This window comes from Pholis gunnellus (genome assembly GCF_910591455.1).
Source record: "Pholis gunnellus genome assembly, chromosome: 4".
Classification (NCBI taxonomy): Eukaryota; Metazoa; Chordata; class Actinopteri; order Perciformes; family Pholidae; genus Pholis; species Pholis gunnellus.
Genome location: NC_136530.1, coordinates 12,791,127 through 12,811,834, shown reverse-complemented (window position 1 = coordinate 12,811,834; position 20,708 = coordinate 12,791,127). Strand labels below are relative to the sequence as shown.

The 20,708-nt window shown below is 39.2% G+C and overlaps 1 protein-coding gene across 2 annotated transcripts; it reads left to right on the top strand.

Moving 5' to 3' along the window:
- The first annotated feature begins 2,347 nt into the window (after positions 1 to 2,347).
- Positions 2,348 to 20,329, top strand: tbxa2r (thromboxane A2 receptor). 2 transcript variants are annotated; one of them, XM_079157320.1, is made up of 4 exons: positions 2,348 to 2,527; positions 9,725 to 10,025; positions 13,957 to 14,837; positions 18,013 to 20,329. In XM_079157320.1, exons 3-4 carry the CDS (start codon positions 14,022 to 14,024, stop codon positions 18,334 to 18,336), a joined length of 1,140 nt encoding a protein of 379 aa, XP_079013446.1. In that variant the 5' UTR covers positions 2,348 to 2,527; positions 9,725 to 10,025; positions 13,957 to 14,021; the 3' UTR covers positions 18,337 to 20,329. The 2 variants fall into 2 exon arrangements, with proteins under 2 accessions (XP_079013446.1, XP_079013447.1); XM_079157321.1 differs by lacking the exon at positions 9,725 to 10,025.
- The last annotated feature ends 379 nt before the right edge of the window (positions 20,330 to 20,708 follow it).

The following is a 20,708-nucleotide window of genomic DNA, read 5'->3' as shown; positions in this document are numbered from 1 at the left end:
GATCTCACTGAATTCATATTCAGCATTTTTACCATGGGCGCCAAGCTGTCTGCTTCTCTGTTTAGTTGTTTGCGTTGGCTGATACGCTTTGATTAGAATTAAGTGCACTGTGTCTTTTTAGGCGCTACAGAAATGAAAGAGGAAAGCTTGGCAAGGTTTCATGTGAGGGCTCACACTAAAGAATAGAGCACAATCTCCTCTGCTTGTCACAGTTTCACTCTGTTTCCACTGTCCAGATGCCTTCAGACTAAGTTGACAGGGCTGATGTTTTTTCTTTGTTTTGGATGTTCTATTTGCTGTGTTTTGCCTCCCTTGTTCCTGTATTGCCTTTCCCTCCTTTGCCCATCAACACACCTCCTCTGTATCATCATCGTTAGCTTTTGTTGGACCCAGTGGTGTATAGTAACGAAGTAGAAATACTTCGTTACTGTACTTAAGTCGTTTTTTTGGATATCTGTACTTTACTTTACTATTTATATTTCTGTTGACTTTTACTTTTACTTCACTACATTTTGCAAAGAAAACTGATACTTTGACTCCGATACATTTCCCCTGAAACCTTCGTTACTCGCTACAAAATAAAATCTATCTTTAGAAAAAAAATGAATCATGAGACCAACGTCGGGGACTTTGTTAAACTGTATCTGTGTCCTACAGGTTAGTACTGGTGGAAACGGCCAATGTTCACTCTTGGGAAACTACTGTATGTGTATGCTAATGTTGTAAGGCTGTGTGTAGTTATTGTGGGCAGGAAAGTGTAAATAGGTAGTTTAGAAATCCGCGACGGTTTCGCGCCACAAGGTTAGCATTAGCATGTAAGCTAGCTACCGTACCGCACTAATGCGGGTTGTTGTTACCTGAGTGTTGTCTTGCAGGGATGTCTAACGTGACCTACTATCACACAGTAATTATTTGGGCTCTCACACTGCTGTTAGTTACACAAAGTGTTAATATGTTTCAGTGCCTTGTGAATAAGTATATTTTGGAGAGTTAGCAGTTAGTTTATATGAAATGTTAACTTGTGAATATAGGAAAACTGAATGTTGTTTTTGAAGTAAAGAATCAGATCTGATCTGGAAGAACAACTGAACGGCTGGTGTCTTGGTGTTTGTTAAACTGTATCTGTGTCCTACAGAATTTTCCTTTTGTTGCTGTGGTCCCATTCCTGGGACCCGTAACACAGACATTACATTAAACAAGCACAATACTGTCAGGATTGTTTAGTACAACATCTACATCTACAGAAGGATTTCCGCCTAAATTTGTAGTATTGTTAGAATAAGTAGGCGACTAGCTTACTGTCAGCTCCTAACACCAAGCCAGTTAGTGCCCTTTCTGATCCTGACTCTGCAGACTTTGAGCAGTCCCCTATTCTTGAGACTTGCCTGACTATTTCCCCAAGGAATTGAGGGGTTGACGTCCTTAGAAGGAAGCGTACGTCTCTGAAACACTGAATTCTTTCAATGCTGCCCAGCACCACAAAAACTCAGCTGCCTACCTATCCCGAGCCTCAGCTGCCCAATAACCTAGAGTCTTCGCACCCCAGCACCAAGCCGGACCCTGGACCGGTCCCAAAGTCAGCCTTCCTGGCCAATATTGCGTCTGCTCGGGGGACCGATGCCTCGTCTGTACCATAGACTGTATATAAGAAGTGACACCATGACGTCACCTAGGTTTGATGACTGCCATTTTAAAGCCTCGAGTTCAGCATTTCAGTGACCTGTCAATCACAAGGTAGCCACGCCCTAAAGCATACCATGCTTTATCAACTATTTTATTAAATGGACATCATGCTCTATTAAAGAAGAGTTGAAAACGCATGTTTACAATGTTTACTGAGGTATTTAATCAAGTGAGAAGTAAGGTCATAATCTCATAGACTTCTATACAATCTGATTTCTTTCTGCAACCAAAGGAGTGGTCCCCTGCTGGCCATTTGAAAGTATGCAAGCTTAAGCACTTACACGTCGGCTTCACTTTTCAGACCCGAGGTTGCCACCCGGTATGTTTCAGAGTCGGAGGCTCCAGGCTGACGTCTCATCTGTTCCCAGTTGACAGTCCGGCTGACACCCATTGCTGAGTTTCTGTATTGCAGCTTTTTAAAGTTCCTGTGCTGTGTGTTTCCTGGTGCTGTTTGGATGACCTTTAAATCACCAACGCTCCTTATTCAAGGGTCACAGAGTCAAAAATTCTGTGAAATGTATTCAATATGTCACACATCCAGAGATACCACTGGCACTCCCGAAATAGTGCCAGTGCAATCACCATGTACTAGCAGCATGACTCACGCCTTTCACCTTCTCTAAACTTTTGTTACAACATGCCCACACAGATATATGAAGTGAGAGGAGTCTGTGCTTTACAGCTTTATTCCAACATGCGTTTATGTCTACAAAGAGACCGACAGAAATCTACAACTCTCTCAGCATTTCCCAGGGAATATATTGTCGAATGTATTGCTGCCCGGCTTCATGAACAAAACATGTGTTTTTTTTCTGCGCCGCACCTATGGAGACATTTGCCACAGGTATGACCCTCTGGCTGAGTTCAGGCAACGTTCAGTTTGTTGTTTTCCTGGGCAGTTTTGGTGCACTTTTCAGTACACTTTTACAGCTCATTAGAGTTAAAAAGGAACAGCGTGCTTGGGGCTGGTTTTCATAGACGGATGTTTGTGAGCTATAAAAATTTATAGTAGATTGAATGAAAACGGTCCTGTTTTTTTCTCAATTCTCTCTGTTTATCCGAAGATAACTGAGCATTAATCGCTTTCCACTTCTGCTCCTCATTAAGTTGCACACACTTTTGTCTGGGAACTGTTTTCTGTTCCAACAGCTGGAAAAGAAACAACCTCCTGGTCTACCACTGAGCAGTTTCACTGGAGCAAAGGAAGTACTTGCTTGTGGTTGCTGCACATCTTTTGCATTTTGTCTACAATAATAAAATAATAATGATACAATTTAGAGTGAAAAAGTAAGAAAACAAATGGATGAATAGTGTTATATAATGTGATAAATGACTATATTATTTAATGCAGTAGAACATATGTACATGTTGACTGTCGTTTGTGCATCTGTGGGCTCATGCACAGCATCATAATCATGAGGTCACTAAGGTAAGAAATAATCCAAGTTTGAGACAAATATAATTAGATTATTGGCAGAGATAACAGACAATATACAGTATATTCTATAGGGAAGGTGTACTGTTTTTCCCCCTCGGGTCCCATAGAAAAGTGATCATTTTCTTGATGATTAGAATCACTCTTGTAGTACAGGTGCTATACGTAATTGCCAAGTCACTATAATCTATGGTGTGGTTATGGAATTGAGATCGTGATCTGGGTTGTTCTGTGTGCATTCTGAATATATGTCAGATTCAGGTGACTGCCTTTTCTGTTTCCATTTCCATTGTTTGCTGGGATAGATTGATGAAGTGGCTTCTCGGGACAATATTCTTGTTGTTTTTTTAGATAAATTCATTTATCATCTGCTGATTTTGTGGTTAGTGTACAGAATTAGGGTTCCTGTTTTGTTGGCGGTCAGTCAAACTGCAGCAGCTGTTGGCTCAATGTGATTAAGAAACCGAGACAGACCAGACACCTTGGCCTGTTCCATGTCTATTTTTAGTTCACTTTGTTTACTGTTTGTGTCATCATGCACTGGCTGTTTCATATTGAGATATAACAGATGATGGTTTGCCAAAATTGCTCCGAGAATTTGGTTATGATATAAAAAAGAACATTTTTAGTTGCTCTGTGTTGGATAAAATTATCACCAACGTCAAAAAGGTGTTTCTTGATTTTCAGTGGATATCCATCCAAGAACTTGGAAAACTTTGTATGTCCAATGAGGTATCAAGACCTGTATTACAATCTTAAATAATGATTTGCAGTTATTTAGGGGAGAGGAAAAAGTATGGAAAATATAGTTATAATCTAAATTGTGTATATAGGTATCAAATATGATCTACAATACCATAAAGATTTGTAATAAAATGGCAAAGCTATAGATGTTTATGGATTGAAATAGACAACCCTCTTTGAAGATATGATAAATTGTCATTGAGTTTCTTGGTGCAGACAAATATCATATTTTAGTCAGATTAAATGCTTTCTTTTAGCTTGTAATGCGGATGTTAAGGATATTCATTTACAGTGATGTAATGAGAAATACAGATCAAATATAGTGTGTGAATGTAAATGCTTACAGTATAAACAGTATGGATGCCCATGTGTCTGTGTATAAAATACTTTAGTGAAATAGAGAAAGGGAAATATATAGAGGTGGCATATGTGAATGTGTGTGTATGAGCAAGTAATATAATGGCTGCAGAAGAGAGGGAGAAAATGTGTTTGGGAGTTAAAACATGGTGTTAGAGATATGAAATTGTACGCTTATTGTATAAGGTAAGGTCTGATTCTGCATACTGTTGAGAAAATCATAATCCTTTTAAGGTGTTAGCTGTCGTATAGTGTAATATAATTTACTAAGATACGGTGCTTTCAGACACACAGAGTGGGTCTGAGTAGGTGAGCTACAAAGAGAACAATGGAGCAGAGCAGCTACTTTATAGTGTGAACAGAATGGCACAGAAGGAACTGATGCATACAAACTACATTGTGACGGTAACAGGAGTTTCAGGCTGGTCTGTAGTTCAACAATGTAACCATTATTAAGTTTACGAAGAGTAACGAAGTCGACATGATGAGATCAGAGGGGATTAGATTGCATGTGCAAGATCACAAAAGCAGAGAATGGTGCTCTTTGTATCTCCTAAATATGCCTTTTCTTTCTTCATCACATGTACAGATTCCTGGTTAGGGAATAGAGAGTACAGTTCTGTAATGTAATGTTTAAGTTATAAGTCTGTATGCAGGTTGTCTGTAAAATATATATGCGGTTGTGCACATGTTTAATGGATTGTTGAAATGTGCTCATTGTGCTGAGATGAGGGGAAGAGACGTTGGAGCAAGAAGCAGTATGTACGTAACATAGAAACAGATTAACCATATAAGATATAAATGTGTGTAGTGAGGAAATGTGTTGAGTTATAGTTAATAGGTGATAAAATACTTTTAATGAAAGCTCTGACCATGTATATACAATTTATTTAATGTTTTCTACAACCACCAAACGATTCTTACTTTCCAGTTCCTTGCATCTCCACTGGCACATTTTTCCCATTTTTCTCCACATTTTTAAGAGTGTTGTTGATGCAAAAAGGCCCGAGAGTGTTTAGAAAATGAAAACAGAATGCCTCCCTTTTGTCAGTGTCTTCCTCTTTTCTTGGGACGTCAACCCTCTTAATCTCAATATAGGATTTTGCATCTACATCATACACTTTTACAACAACTGATCCCCGGATGCCTGTTAGAGCTCGCCATTTGTTTTTGAACAACAATATGAATGAACTTTGTGTTTGTTTCTCATTGCTCCTTTGATACGTTTCTGTGGGTGTGACCTAAAATAATCCACAGCTGACTGAGATCAGTTTTATGAGTGAATGGTTGATTGAACAAAGCCTGTATAAAATGTCAGTGCACTTTCAAGTCCAAAACTCTGAGGAAGCCAGTTTCTCTGGTAAAATGTTGGTTTAGTTAAACTATATAGAATCCCTTAATGTTCAGCTGTGTGTGTGTGTGTGTGTGTGTGTGTGTGTGTGTGTGTGTGTGTGTGTGTGTGTGTGTGTGTGTGTGTGTGTGTGTGTGTGTGTGTGTGTGTGTGTGTGTGTGTGTGTGTGTGTGTGTGTGTTTTGGAGCTTAATGGTCTGTGTGTCTGCACCTCAAATAATCAAAACATGTTCTGTCCTTTTGTTCTCAACAGGCAATTTGTCATTTTTTGCAGACTTTGATATACAGATATAGATGATATGCACAGCATGTCGTCTATAAGATTTGATATATGAACAAAAATGACAAATGTATTCTCTCAAACAAGGCCATCTTGAAATTAAGGCATCACATGGGGATCTGTAACCTTTAACTTCCACCATTCAGGAACCACATCTTGCTTGCCAACTAGCTCTGTTCAGGAATTAGAGTGGCAACCTGGGGATATTAGCACCTGACCTTTAATGCAATAAGCTGCCAAATGGACCAGTCTGGAGTTCAACTAAGCAGAACCTGTTTTATCTATTCATCTTTTTGCATGTGTTCTCTCAAACTGCAGTGTCTTTCAGGGTCACTGTACATCACCAAAACCCAGCACCTGACAGTGTCTGAGCAGACTCACACCATAGTTTTGGACAAGCTCAGTTTGCCTTTTATGCGCTAAAAACATGCGATAAGTATTTTCAGAACTATCCACTCCGCAAAACACTGCCTCTCAGATGTGAGAAATGTCGGTCTAGTGTGGTAGGAAAACGCAGAGAAGATGTGACATTTAGTTTTGGCCAGCTTAGTGTGAACATCGTGTCAGAGGGCATAACATTCACAGCAAAACATATGTCACCTACACGCTATACACTTGAAATGGTATCCGCTACATAAGATCCATGTATACGATAGTAGGAGGAAAAACTGTGTTCGGTCTGCTAATTCTGCTTCTGCATTAGTTAAGTATGCGTAAACACTTAATTCATCATTTATAAAGCATTGTTCCAACATTAACACTCATTAGTATGCTATTCTTAAACACAGTTATAAATGTTTTATTCTTGATTAATAAGCTCGTCTATTATGTGTTTCATTATTGTGTTTTCATACTTTATAAATGATGGATTCCCCATTTGTAAAATAAGTATTGTATATATATATATATTACAAACCAATTATTAATGAGTTGTAGATGATTAATAACATAATTTATAAACTAACTGCAATTCATTATTAAATCAGGTAGTTTCTAGTCATTAGTTAGGTATTGTGTGTGATCTAAATTGAGGACTATCAATGCCTTACAAAGCATTTACAAATGACATTGAAAGGCCAGCAGTCCCTCAAAACCCACAAAAGTCTCAAAACAAGTCAACAAAGCGCTCTCTGGTATTACAATCTGGTAATTTTGTCAAAATTAGAGGACTTGTGCTTTTCCGAACATTGGTTGGAATGTCAAACTCGGCATGCATGTTCAGGGTACTTTTTTTTTAAATAGCGAAGGCACTAACTCTACAGTGGAAGTCTTTAGCGCCCATACAAACTATTGTACAGGCATTGTACTATCTGCTTCCCTGTATTCAGAGTGGAAGCAATTCCTAAATCATGCTCAACATTTTTTATTTAGCACCTTTCGTTTAAAATAGCCTTCGTGGATTAACCAATTGTTCAAAACCTTATGCTCAATTGAATTTTTCCCCATTTGTCTCTGGGAATATTTTTTGCAATAACAAACAGGGACATTGTATTTTTTCACATTTAATTACTAACCAAATATATAGCGAGGGACCAATACTCAAACTTAAACACTTACATGAATGAAAACCACATTTAATGTGATAAATATTAACTGTTTCACATTGAAACAGCATACAGATCTGTTCTCAACACTGATTATCTTCAAGACAAGATTAGTTAGATAATTTAATGAAATAAAAAACATTTAGGAGGAAATTTGGCATTATTTATTTATTATAAAACCTTCTGTTTGAGTCATTGTCATGGTTAGTCAGTAGATATGTGCAGCAAGGCAGCTTGGTTTGGAATGTCTGATGAACTTAAGAGTATGCAACCATCGCTGGTGTATTTCTGGAGAGGACACTGAATCATAAAATCATCATGTATTTAACCACAAAATGAATACTGATTACCGACCGCTTAAGTGTAATACATTTTAGTTATTCGAGCACCCACGGTTTCATTCCTTATCTCAAACCCTTTCATCTACCACATGGGGGATAGATGAGGGAATATCAGTTGCGTTCTTGTAAGAGGAAAACATGGCCTGAAGCAAGGCCGTGGCTTGGTAAAGTCAGTGCATCCACTCTGTTGTACTTCAGTGCTTTAGATTGTGTGATGTACTTACATTGTAACATTTCCTATTGTTTTGTTTTAGGTGGAGTTTTGTATGTAGAAGTTATTTTTTTACAGTTTTTAATGACTATGTGTAGCTAATTCATCTAAATGTGTCTATATCTGCAAAGAAAATGTCAAGAAATAAATCAAATACAGTAAAATACATGGGTTAGTGTACATGCTGATTGTACAGGCGTTCCACACAAGAAATGGGGAAACTCGTACTTCCATTAGATTTTAACATGAAAGCAACACGTATCATTAATGCCCATCACTGCCCCATATTCTCATAAAGAATCATTGGTCTTAATTCTAGCCAAACACAAGAATGTTACCCTTTAAGATCTATTTCTGCTGCTGAGCCTTGAATCAAGTAAATTAGAATAATGGAGTCTGGAATAAAAAAGCACCTAAATCTTAATCATTTGCCTCAGCTGAAAGTGATTGCACCACTTTCGCTACTTGAGCATCAAATGATTGCTCTGTATCAGAGGTCACAACAAGATTAAAGTGCTCTGTCCTCAAATTGGCTCAAAGTCAGATCACTCAAAGTTCTGGTAATAGACGTGGGCAGCGAAATTACAACGATGTGTGATAATGATACCATGCTCCATCACTGTCTTTTTTGTTTACACTTTGGTTTGTCGACTCTCTCATGTTTGTCCCCTTTGGATATGACCCAGATTGTGATGGTGATTTTATGGTCAGTTGATCCAGTGGGTGCCTTATTCCCAGGCTCTTATCAGGGAGAACTTGTAAGGCTGCTGGTGCTTGTGAGTCTTTAGCTGTTTAGACGGTCCTGTAGATGGACACGCTAAATGAGGAATTCTTGTGACTTTGTGGTATCGTAACGCAAACATGTTATAGACTGTGGTTATTAGTTTCACACAACTGACAAAAAGAAATACACTGATGATAATGGTCCACCAGTGCATGTGTGCTGGAGTAGAGCGGGACCAAAGGAAACTATTATTCCGTTTTTATTGTCAGATGTTTGTGGATATAAATTGGATAATATAACAAACAGTATTTTTATCCATCCGCCTAGTATCTTGTATATGATCTCAACAACTGGTTGCCTGGAAACCTCACTCTGATGATGAAAGTCACTTTGCCCAGCTGTTCTTCAATAAATAGTTATACCATGCAACAACCCTTAAAACCAACCAATTGTAATTCTAACGTTTTGGTTTGTGGATTTCAATAGTTAGATTCAGAGTTGCTGGTAGGCATGTTTTTGTAATTTTGTTTCTTTTTTTACTTGCCTGGCTTGTTGTTTCCCCATGCTTCCCGTCTTTATGCTCAGCTATATAACTTTCATAACATTCATAATCCCTGCAATCTCTTTTTTTACCTACATTCCTGTTATATTCTCCTTGTTGCTGATTTACAGGCCTGAGCTCAGTAAGTGTTTGGCAGCTGTGATCCACATCTGCACCGCATATGTCTATCTGAATAAGTCACTCAGTTATATAAACTGTGTAACGTCAGCTTCTATATAAAACCTGAAACCAAATAAATAAAAACATCTGCTTGTCCAGCTTTTTTTTGGGCGAATTGACTAGTCTTTTATTTAGCCCTTTCTAAAGCCTGTGAGGACAGCACCTCCACCTCCCCATCACACATACACACACAATAGAACAGATTAAAACCGAACATGAGACAAATGCCCCTTTCCCCCCACTGTGCACCACTTACTTGCCACAGTTTGACGCTTTACGACTTTGCTCTGAGGCTCATTCTCCTGCCTAAAATACAATGTGCTGTCTTCCCTAGAGACACCCCCCTTTGGTCTTCCGGGGAGGGGTGAATTGAGCAGAAGGAAGCCTGACTGGAGGGAAAGAGATCAGTATCGAAACTACGGGGGAAGGGAGTGGAGATGATCGGGGTTTCCTGCTCACAGCCCGCTGCAGTACTTACAGGACTTTACTTTCATTAGATGGGACTTGGTGTATGTGCGATGTTTCGCCTCTTCTAAACTATTGTTTGTGTTATTAATCTAACAAGTGCAGTACATTTGCATGGACAAACTTCCCAACTGAGAGTCAACTTGGTCCTTGAAAGCGCTTCTATGTTGGTAAGACACATTTTTAATCACTAAGTAAAAAAAACCTTTTTAAGAGAACAGCCCTGCTTATGAATGTGAAATGTGAAAGATGCAAAGAAACCTTGAATGTATCATTTAACATGAATGTTTAACAAAAAACAAAAATGTGGGATGAGGAATGGTTTTACACACTTTATGATACTTGTATTTTAGCCCTTGTAAAATTTAAAAAGCCTATTTAAAATAAATAGGCTTGTCAGGACACCCTGTAAAGGTTGCATCAGTACAAGTTGTGTTGTTTGCGTGTAATGGTTTGGTTTTGTTGCTTTCAATTTGCAAATGGATATGCAAGTATTAAGCATATAGTTTAATGGTGAACTTCTTCATCATTTGTCATCTTGTAAGTCATATTTCAGACTTTGACAGTTAGCTGCAGTAATTCGGAACAAACACAGACTTTGAGTTATTATAATAAAATGATAGAACTTTGTTTAACCATTTTAAAGAGAGGTCATTTGAACTCTACCAAACTCTCCAAAATGTCACGGCAACTTTTGTTCAACTAAGCATTTACTAGAGCTTAATGGGTAATACATGACATTAACATTGGCCAGGCTTCATCAATGAACTCCCACTGATGATGCACATAGTAAAATAAACCTAAGATTGACTACTGCGGGAGAATTTAAACTGAAACTGTTGACCCTTGATTCTGGGAAAAGGTGCGGATCCAGGGCAGTTGCAGAAAATACTTCCTTAGTTCTGAAGGCCAGTGAGGCACAGCTGCACATTGTCAGTGTGTCAGTTTGCCTCTGACTTGTGACCCACATAGTTGATGTAATGAAGGATGTAGCTTGAAATGTGGACTTGGGTCTTCCTGAATCAAACATACAGTAGTAGTTGATGTGCAATCCATGCTCTTAGACCCGACTTCTTGCTATCCATCCTGTAAAAAATAAACACCAACTGCCTGAGGGCCAGCTCCTAAACCTTCTAAAAAATATAGTTAGCTCATCGTCAGCATCTTGTTTGACTTCTTGATAGCGTACAGGTCAGATTTTTGTAAAAAGAAAAGAAAATTGTCTCTTCACTTCCTTCCCCTTTCTCTGTCTCTGTACTGTTGGATAAACTGAAATGATACATTGTGGCATTTATCAGGTACCTGCCTTGATTAATTATATCATGGGGTCAACATTTTACACCAGTTAATTTGATATTCTACAGTCTTTTATTTGAAATTATGATTAAGAAGACCTATAATCAGCCTGCTGTGAAGTGTCTGTGTTATTTGTTCACCTCACAATAGCCAAAAATAGTTTTATTACCCATATTTATTGCTCCCTTTTGTTGTGCATTTTGCCTTTTTGCTTTGATAAAGTAATGCATATCAGTCTTTTTTAACAAGGGACATTATAAATACATTTGAGGTTTGCAATACGAACAAGGAAAACAAATCATTATAACTGATGGATTGAGCAGGATTTTGAATGGACAGCAGACTATTCAGGAGGTCTCAAAATGTTTTCGATTCAAGCAACCATATGTGCAGCAAATCATGTTTGTTTTGCCCCACAAATTATATTTGAACAATGTCTTGTGGAAGCGAACCTGTTTGACGCTTCAAAAAAATAGTTGTCTTTGTAAAAAGATCCCTGTAGTTACACATCCTCTATTTAGGAATCTCTCGACACATATTTTGCAGACACTCTGCACTCGACACTCTGAAACTACTGGACTGCCTCAGTGAAGTGATTTTGAATATGTCATTGATTTTAGATGCTAACAGGCTCTTCTGGCTAATGGCACACTCAAAAGGTTTTTAGGGTCATACGAGAGCTGGCGCCAAGCACCGTCTGTCTCATCCGATTATTCTCTAAGGTATGGAAGCATCTGATAATAGTGTAGTTAGCTTTTAGCAGGTTTCTTGCGATTTCATGTTTTCAGCCTTTTGGGAAAACGTGACAATTAGACGGACAAAACACCTGCTGCCATGGCTGTTGGGTAATATAAATCATGTATTAACAAGATTCTACCGTTTTAACAATGTGCACTAAACATCACTTAACATGTGTATCCATTTCCCACAATTGATGTGTACAGTAGCACATTTCCTCTTAACTCATGCCCACTTAATAATAATAATGCCAGAATATAATCAAAGAATTCAAATCATTTCCAAACAAAGCAGAAGCCGGCATGCAGATATGGATGAGGTCCTCGTAAACTGCAACACTAAAGAAGGTTTAAACCTAGGACTGATGTGTCACAGTGCTCACAGACTTTTTTCTTTTTGACGAGCTGGAAATGATTTACGGAATAAAAACGTTTTCTCCCACCGTTAGTAGATTTGTTGTTTCTCAGGTTGGAGACTTAATTTAAGGGTGGGGCAGGCTAAACAAGTATAATAATAAGTGTAGGACGTTGGTGCAGAAAGCAGGAGCACATTCAAATGACAGCTGGTGATGCAGGAACGTCAGCTAATAAAATTAAGCCCTGCTACATGTGCTCCTGTTTTTTAGATTGTTACTAAACTTGTTACCCTCACTGTTTTAATGTCCTGTTCAGTGCACTGTGTGTTGTATAGTGTGGGATGTACAGTTTTCAGTTCTATTCCGTTACATATTTACTTCAGCACTGTTTTAGTAAACATTTTATTTGTCTATTTATCTTGATAACTAACCGTCTCCATTTTTGACCCAATTTCTAGTATCTTGAAAAGCATCAAACCAACATGGACATAACAGTACAGTGACCTTACACATTCTGTTCACTGATACAATGAGTGTCGGGATGCTCACAGGAGGTTTAATTCCACAGTTTGATATGATCAGTGTTATCAACTATGTTGATTCACCTACTCAATGGAAATCCTCTTGTGGAATATATTGAGATGACTTTTGAATGGCGAGCCTTATTTACCAGAAACGGATAGCTGGTACATAAGTCAACATCAATTTACTTTATATTATACGGGTTTGTTTGGGGACGGTTCAATTTTGAGAGATGACATCTGATATTTCCTGTTTCTCCATCGATCTTATTCCAGAATGATATCAATACCTACATGAAAAAACAATATTCATTTAAGTAAAGGAGGACTTTTTATTTCCCTTACTTGATTTCACGTCACTGTTCAGCCTAACGTCTACCTCAACTTTGCTTGTAGCCAGTCAACAATCTGACTTTGACGGGCCGTATATCGGGGACAGACCACTAGGGACAACATAACCTAACAACATAAACTTAATATGACACTATGTTTATTTCCTGTTCGCAACTCTGTCAGTACTCTTCACATAACTGTATTTCCTGCCAGGATATGACAGCACCCCTACTCTCTGTCTATATTTGTCTCTGTGTCACTCTCTCCATCTCTTTCTTATTCTTTCCCTGTCTGCCTGTGTTTGTGTGGGTGTCCTGATAATAGATTATTCCCCCCGACCATGGTATAAAGGAACTTTAAATGTCTTATATGTCCATTCTAAATCTGCATTCATTGTACATTTTAATGGAGAGTGTCACATTTTTTTAGTTTTAGCAAAGATTCTTATTGGTAACAGCTATATACAAGCTAATATACAATAGCCATGTTCCCAGATCTCAGCAAATACTTTGGATAATATATCGTTATTGGATGGATATTTTGGCAAAATATGAAAAAGAAAACACATTTTAATAAAATTAGCCCTGCACAACTCTAGATAGGAATAATTTATAGAAAATGGAGGGGTGGATAGAAACCAATTTCAGTACAAGCAGATTTGCAAAGTACCCAGTCAGAATATAGAGTTGGATAAGCACTATTTAGTACAAGAGTAAACAAAAATGCCATGAAGACTGCCACATTTGAAGAGCAGGAAAACAGCCTAACTTTCACAGTAGCTGGAGAGTTTCTTACCTTTTGTTCAATTCATTTGTATTGTTTGTTTCAATGTTTAACTTTTCTCTTTTTACTTTTGAGGTTGAAGAAGGAGTGACATTCCTCAAACTGGTATTGTCTTTCCATCTCTGAGTCATCTGAAATCGATGACCCCACACCAGCTGAACACGATGAATACCTCAGTACCATTCGCCAACAACACCCCACTCTGCTACTCCATGAACAGCCCTCCATTCAAATACCACCCTACCATCGCCTCGGCCTACTTCTCATCCATCTTCACCACTTTGGGTATTACCTCCAATCTCATTGCCTTCGTAGTTCTCCTCAAGTCCTTCCAGCGGACACATAGCCGCTCACGCTCCTTCCTGATCTTCCTGGGTGGCCTGGTGGTCACCGACACCATGGGTCTTCTGGTCACCGGCTCCATCGTGATCTCCTTCCATGTTACACACTTTAATTGGCGCCTGTTAGATCCAAACTGTCACTTCTGCAACTTTATGGGCATGTCCATGGTCTTCTATGGACTGTGTCCACTGATGCTTGGTGCCGCCATGGCCATGGAGCGCTTCGTTGGCATCAACCATCCATTTGCACGCTCCACCAGCATGCCCAAGAGCCGGACAGTGTCCATGGTGCTGATGGTGTGGTTGATCGCAGGCTGCATAGCTTTGCTGCCCCTAACAGGCATCGGAAGCTACCACATGCAGATGCCTGGCTCCTGGTGTTTTTTCAACATCAGCTCTGAGGGAAATAACCTGGCCTTCTCCCTGCTCTTCTCGCTGGTCGGGTTGATGAGCATTGCTGTGTCATTTTTGCTGAACACGGTGAGCGTTGTGACCCTGATCAAGGTGTGCTGTGGACAGGACAGGACCCAGCGTCGCAGAGACCACGAAATAGAGATGATGGTCCAACTCATCCTCATCATGGTCATTGCTTCTATCTGCTGGTGTCCCCTGCTGGTGAGTTTGCCTCTTTGAGATAAGTAAGCCTTATATGTGTGTGTGTAATATGTTCAGGATTGGCTTTATGACAAACGATAAAGCCGTTTGTTATCATCGCTATACATTAAATACTTCAGCATGACAGTTATCTTTTGGCCCAAAAAAAACCTTTCATTTCAAGTATTTCTCTTTGTAATTCTTATACAAAACACATTTAAATGGATCGCCATTCTATTTCTATGAGGACCCCCTAAGCCAATAGGGCTTAATGTGAAGCTGCTATGGGTCAGCATTCCTGAGGTCTCTGGCCTTGTTTCTACCTGTTTGAATAAGTATGGGCCTCTGTGGTCTGTGACAGTGTGTGTTGTGTGAATGTGCCTTCTTTGGCTGCAAGATCACTGGATCTTTGTGTTTTCCAGCGTGTATCTTTTTGCACATTTTTAGTAATTACCAGCTTTGAATATCCACCAGAAAGCTATCCATAAAACACCACACTTTCATTGCTTCCATATGTCTCTTTGTCAAACACAGATTTTGATTCTAATTTGTTGAATACTTTAACATCTAAAAATGTGTGATCTGATAGACTAAACATTAACCAAAAGTGACAATGAAACAACATTACTTGGCGTCGATGGTAGGATACAAATAGTCAGTTATGATATAAGCACTTTAACAAAATGTGTCCACCAAATAATGGGTTTCTCAGGTAAAACACCCGACCCAATCTATTCAGCTCTTGTTGTTATCAGCGTTGCCCTTCAATTATTCAAACCATATTAAGGCATTACAAAGTCCTTCGCTGCTTTTCTCTGCCCCCCCCCCCCCTCGATATGCTTCATTTCTCCTTAGTAATGCAGCTTCCTAACTAGTTGATCTGAAAGCCTTCTGATCGGATCAGAGAGCCCCTTAATGTCTAAATTGAGATGACACTTCGCTTTAGCGCATGGGTGAAATCATTGCCTTTTAAGGTAAAACTCTTAGATTTTGCTTTTGTAGCTCTAGCTATTGGTTGTGCCAATCATTACACATGTAATTGCTGATAACATGGCAACAACACTAAAATTAGGTCCAACAATCATACGGGTTGAAAACCAACCCCTGGGTTAGCCTACATTTATTTGGAAACAAAATTAAGGTGAAGCCAGAATTATAACCCAACTGTCCATTGTAAACATCTCTACAGCTGGCTTCCTGATTCTTTGACTCCACTGCACTTACCGTAGTTGTGTGCATTCATAGGGTTTCTGTATAATATTATTAGCAACATAATGGTGGTAGCTAATCTGGCAAAACTATCATCTTGAGAATATTTGATATAATTTCACTTTTTTCTGCAATCTCAGCAAATGCTGTCTTTATTAAAACTTAAGTCGTAGTAAACTGCTGTTTTCCTGAAATAATTATTCTAACTGTTCTGCTGGAGGATCACAATAAAGCTCATTATTGTAGAAGCAACATGAATAATTTACTCCAACCTGCTTAATCTCCATCCATGACACCCTCTTCTTTGTCCAATTGTGTCTTAATTAAAAAAAACTGGTTGAGGGGGACGGAGTGTCTTTTAATAACTGCTCACCGCTTTGTCAAGAGATCATGATGTATTGGTCTGTGGTCAAACTAAAACTGTAAACTTAAACAGTCGATGTGTTGCTTTCAGCCCAGCAAGCATTGCCATCAATCACATTTTGATGCCACCACTAGTTGCCAATTCAGAACTTCCATTATCAATATAGGGACTTTAAATTGAGGATATCCTAGTAAGGAAGAGAAGAGCTAAAGCCACTTGACTGGAGCACATATATTTCTTCAGTCCTGTCTAACCTCAGTTGTGTGACACCCTGCACAGATATATATTCTGAGGAACGTGGTGACTGCTGATCCTGTAAGAGATGATATTGTTTTGTTCTACATACGAATGGCCACCTGCAATCAGATATTTGACCCCTGGATATACATCATGTGCCAAGTGTCCCGACTAAGGCGAGTAAAAAGTCAAACAAAAGCTTTGAAAGATTGCTACAATAACACAGCATCCCCATAGTAACTGCTCACCCCCATCATAATTTTGGTCTGTGGTTGGCCGGCTACCTCAGCGTGTCCTAAACATCTGCCAATGAAACTCGTGGACTGTACAACACAGTTTACTCGATGTCCTGCAGCTTCCAGACCGTTTCCCATAAACTCAAAGTTTCATTGGCAATATGCTTCATAGTGCAGCCAGTGTATCATCTTGTTTTTGCTGCTGCTCTGCACACTTCATTCCATTCCCAGTCAGTTAATAAACATTTCACTTCAGTTCAGCCCTTTGTCTTGTTAGTTTATTGCCCTTGCGCCTGCTTTCATCCTGAAACTAACACAGATGGTCCAAAACCTCATGGCTTAGCTATCTGCAGATTGTGGTTTTGTTTTAGATACTCAAACATTTCTTTGAAGCAGTGCTGCAGCAATCTTTACAGATAAGGGTTAAACATCAAGAAAAGTCCTTCAGGCTCAGTAAACGTAATGCTCCTGAAAAATGCGATGAATGTCACCCTCTGTGGAAGTGGAACCTAGCCACTAGGATAGCTTGTACCTTGGAAAACATTGACGACTAAAACTGTGGTTTGCACTTCATGTCAACACTCGCATTCAACATTTTTAACACGATGAAGTGGATTTATAAAACTGTTTCCTTGCACTGCTTTGGTGTAAACCACAGTAGAACCACATTATGCCAATATGTCATTCGTTAAGGAGCTTGTTGGCATGTTTTTTCCGCCATCAGAGATTGTTGGGCTAGTACTATTAAGGCTATGCCTAACATAAAATGCTGCAGTTTAAGTGCAACAGGGGGGATAATTGTGCTGCAACAGTCACTGCCTTCAGATGGCCACAGCCAAATTAGTCTAGCCATTCCCTCTGCAGACTTAACACATATGTGTGTGTCTGTGTGCATTTGCAATATTAACCAATTTCGTCTTTTACCATTCGTTCCTTGTTTCTAATCTCTCCTTCCCACTCTTTTCAACTATAATTTGCTGTCTGTTCTAATTTGAGTCTTTTCTCCCCTGCTCCTTTTTTACCTCCTCTCTTTAATTAAACTTCCCATTCGATCTCTTCCTTCCCCTACTCCTTTCCTCCATCATTTCTTTCTTATCTTTGGTTCTTCTTTCCTTGATCCTTATCCCCACTTCTATCCCTCCACCAATAGGTCTTTATTGCACAAACTGTGCTGTCCGGTGGACCCCTGAGGATCAAATACCTACTGCTATGGATACGATTCGCCACCTGGAACCAGATCCTGGATCCGTGGGTATACATCCTGTTTCGAAGGGCCGTTCTCAAGAGACTCAACCCCCGCCTCGACTGGTCTCGTGGCTCCATCATGAGCCTGTACCCGTCTTTCAGCGACACTGTCCGGAGGTTCACTCGCTCTTCTCTTGGGAGCACCCTGGGACCAGAAGAGACAGGAGAGGCGCATGAATCAAATGTGACACCCCCATCTACACTGAAGCCACCACCTCCTTCTCCATGATTGTTTGGATTTGAGTCGTTGCAGCAGACAGATTGATATCATTTGTGTTGCAGAATGTGTTTGACTGTTAAAAGCTCTGATGGGTATTCATGTTAAATGTGGCCAGGGTAAGAAGCAGGATTGCAACAATGATGTGAAAGAATTGAATCTAGTTTTTTTATTGCACTGAAATGTTTAACAGTATTAGCAATGACACTTTAATGTAGAGCAAAGTATAAAGAGAGAGCAGCTAAATCAAATTTTTGTGAGATCGTCCAGCTGCCCACTGTTTCTCAAACTGTCCAAACCGCTATTTACACTCATTATCCTACTGTGGATTTTAAGAATCTTATATGCCCTTTTTAATATGAATCTTCGTTGCCTACAACTTTAACCGCCTTTTCTTTGCATTCATTTAGTTAGGTTTGTTTATGCAAAGTTGTTTTATAACTATTTTAAAAAAAATTCATTTATTTTTATCATCGCCAGGAGAAGCATGCAATCGCTTGCGTGTGACCGTGAGTGAGTGTGCACCTCTGTGTCTGTCCACGGCTAATCTCGCATTCTACTGCAGCTCTCTGCATAATATTTTGGGTGGTCAGTTATGGCTACATGCTCAAGGACCTCTCGTGGTTGTGGTGACTTACATTCTTTTTCGTAACACCTTTTCTTGCCTGTTTCACATTGCCTTTTACTGCCTGCTGACTCCTCACTCACTACGGCTCCTGGCCGGCAGTGATAACACAGTTAAGTGCGTCACCGACCCCCCCCCCATCTGCTTTTCTGTGCTCAGAGACATAGTGGGGAAACCAGTTTGCTCACTTTCAGTGTTTTGGACGGTGGGCTTGGCTAGCGGCTAACGGAGCTAACACTGCCGCGTACCTCTCGACCGCTGCTCTACCGCCAGGGACAAAGTGGGGGAAAACAATTGGTTCACTTTTATTGTGTTGTTTTGTACGGTGTGTTTGGCTACACGCACTGCTGTGTCTCTTCACAACTTAGACACTGCTAAGCAGACAGCTTGGTGAGTTTAATTTTGTTTTTGGCACGATTGTGTGAGGTGTATTATACAACACTTTTGAGCCGAATGCTGGTTCTGCTGAGTGCAACTTTCCAGTTCATTCTTTTTTCTTCTTTTCCTTATGTCTTTTTTATCTTTTCGAAGCAAAAAATGTCCTTATTTGTTGTTGTCTTTATGTTTGAAGAAACTATTTTAGAAGAACAGGGGCCCTTACTTCTTATGGATCAAGCTTGTAATCTCTTGATAAAATACATTCTCTGTAACCACCACAGTGCACATAAGTCATCCAAAACAGATGTAAAGCTATTTAAATGCACTGTTTTTTCTACAAGTAGAATCAGCTTTACTAACCAGCTGAGACTGATACAGAATCTTAGCATGGGTTCATTATATCAGATTCACCTTCTCTTACTTCTTACCTTTCCTCTGGGCCTCACTGCAGTGCTAATAAAACTGTTTCTGCATCTCTTAGAGATGTTTAACTATAACGTCAAGTTGCTGTCAACTGTAAAGGTTATGATTATATTGAACAGGGAGGGGGAGATGATTTAGTTGTTGGACAATCCAAATTCAGCCTGATTTTTGGGGCTGTGTAACGACAAACATTGTAGCAATGATACATTATACTATTATAATTATGATATGATTAAACTGTTGCAGTCATGTCTTGCTCTACTGGATAACTCAGTCACCCAGCTATTCATGTTGATCTGTTTTGAACATTATATTATCACTCACAAATGTCACTCAGTTACCAGACAAATCACCGAAGCAATCACCAATTGTCTTGTTTTAACTCCGTAGCAGTATCATGTGTAAAAATGTGTAAAAGCTGAATGTGCTTGACAGAAATGGCATGTGATTGTACATAGAAATAAAGGATTAAGGCTTTTCTGATAAACACACAGGCTCAAACTACTGTATGATTTCGACCTTTTTACTTACAATTTAAACATGTTAAATATGCCATACATTTGTCAGGTCTTCATTGAGAGGTGCAATCATGTACAAAGTGTTCAAACATCATAAGACAAATACTGATGTAGCTGAAACCGGAGTGAGTGAAGTTGAGTCAAACTGTATTTCAGTGTTTACTTGCTTACATATATTTAAATAATGACTCTATAACTTGTTCACATTGTTTTGTGAGCCAGAAAACATGTAACTGTCAAACTCCAACATGTAGATTGATGCTTCCTTCGTTCCACAGCAAATACTCCTCAGTGCAGAGACAGACAGAGAGGGAAGTACATTGAAATTATAAAGACTGAAACAAACGCATCAAGTACATTTACATTCTCTCCTCGAAACAAACCAGAAAGGTTCCCTGTGAATTTATGGCAAAAGGGGGAAGCTTGTGAATGTGTTATAT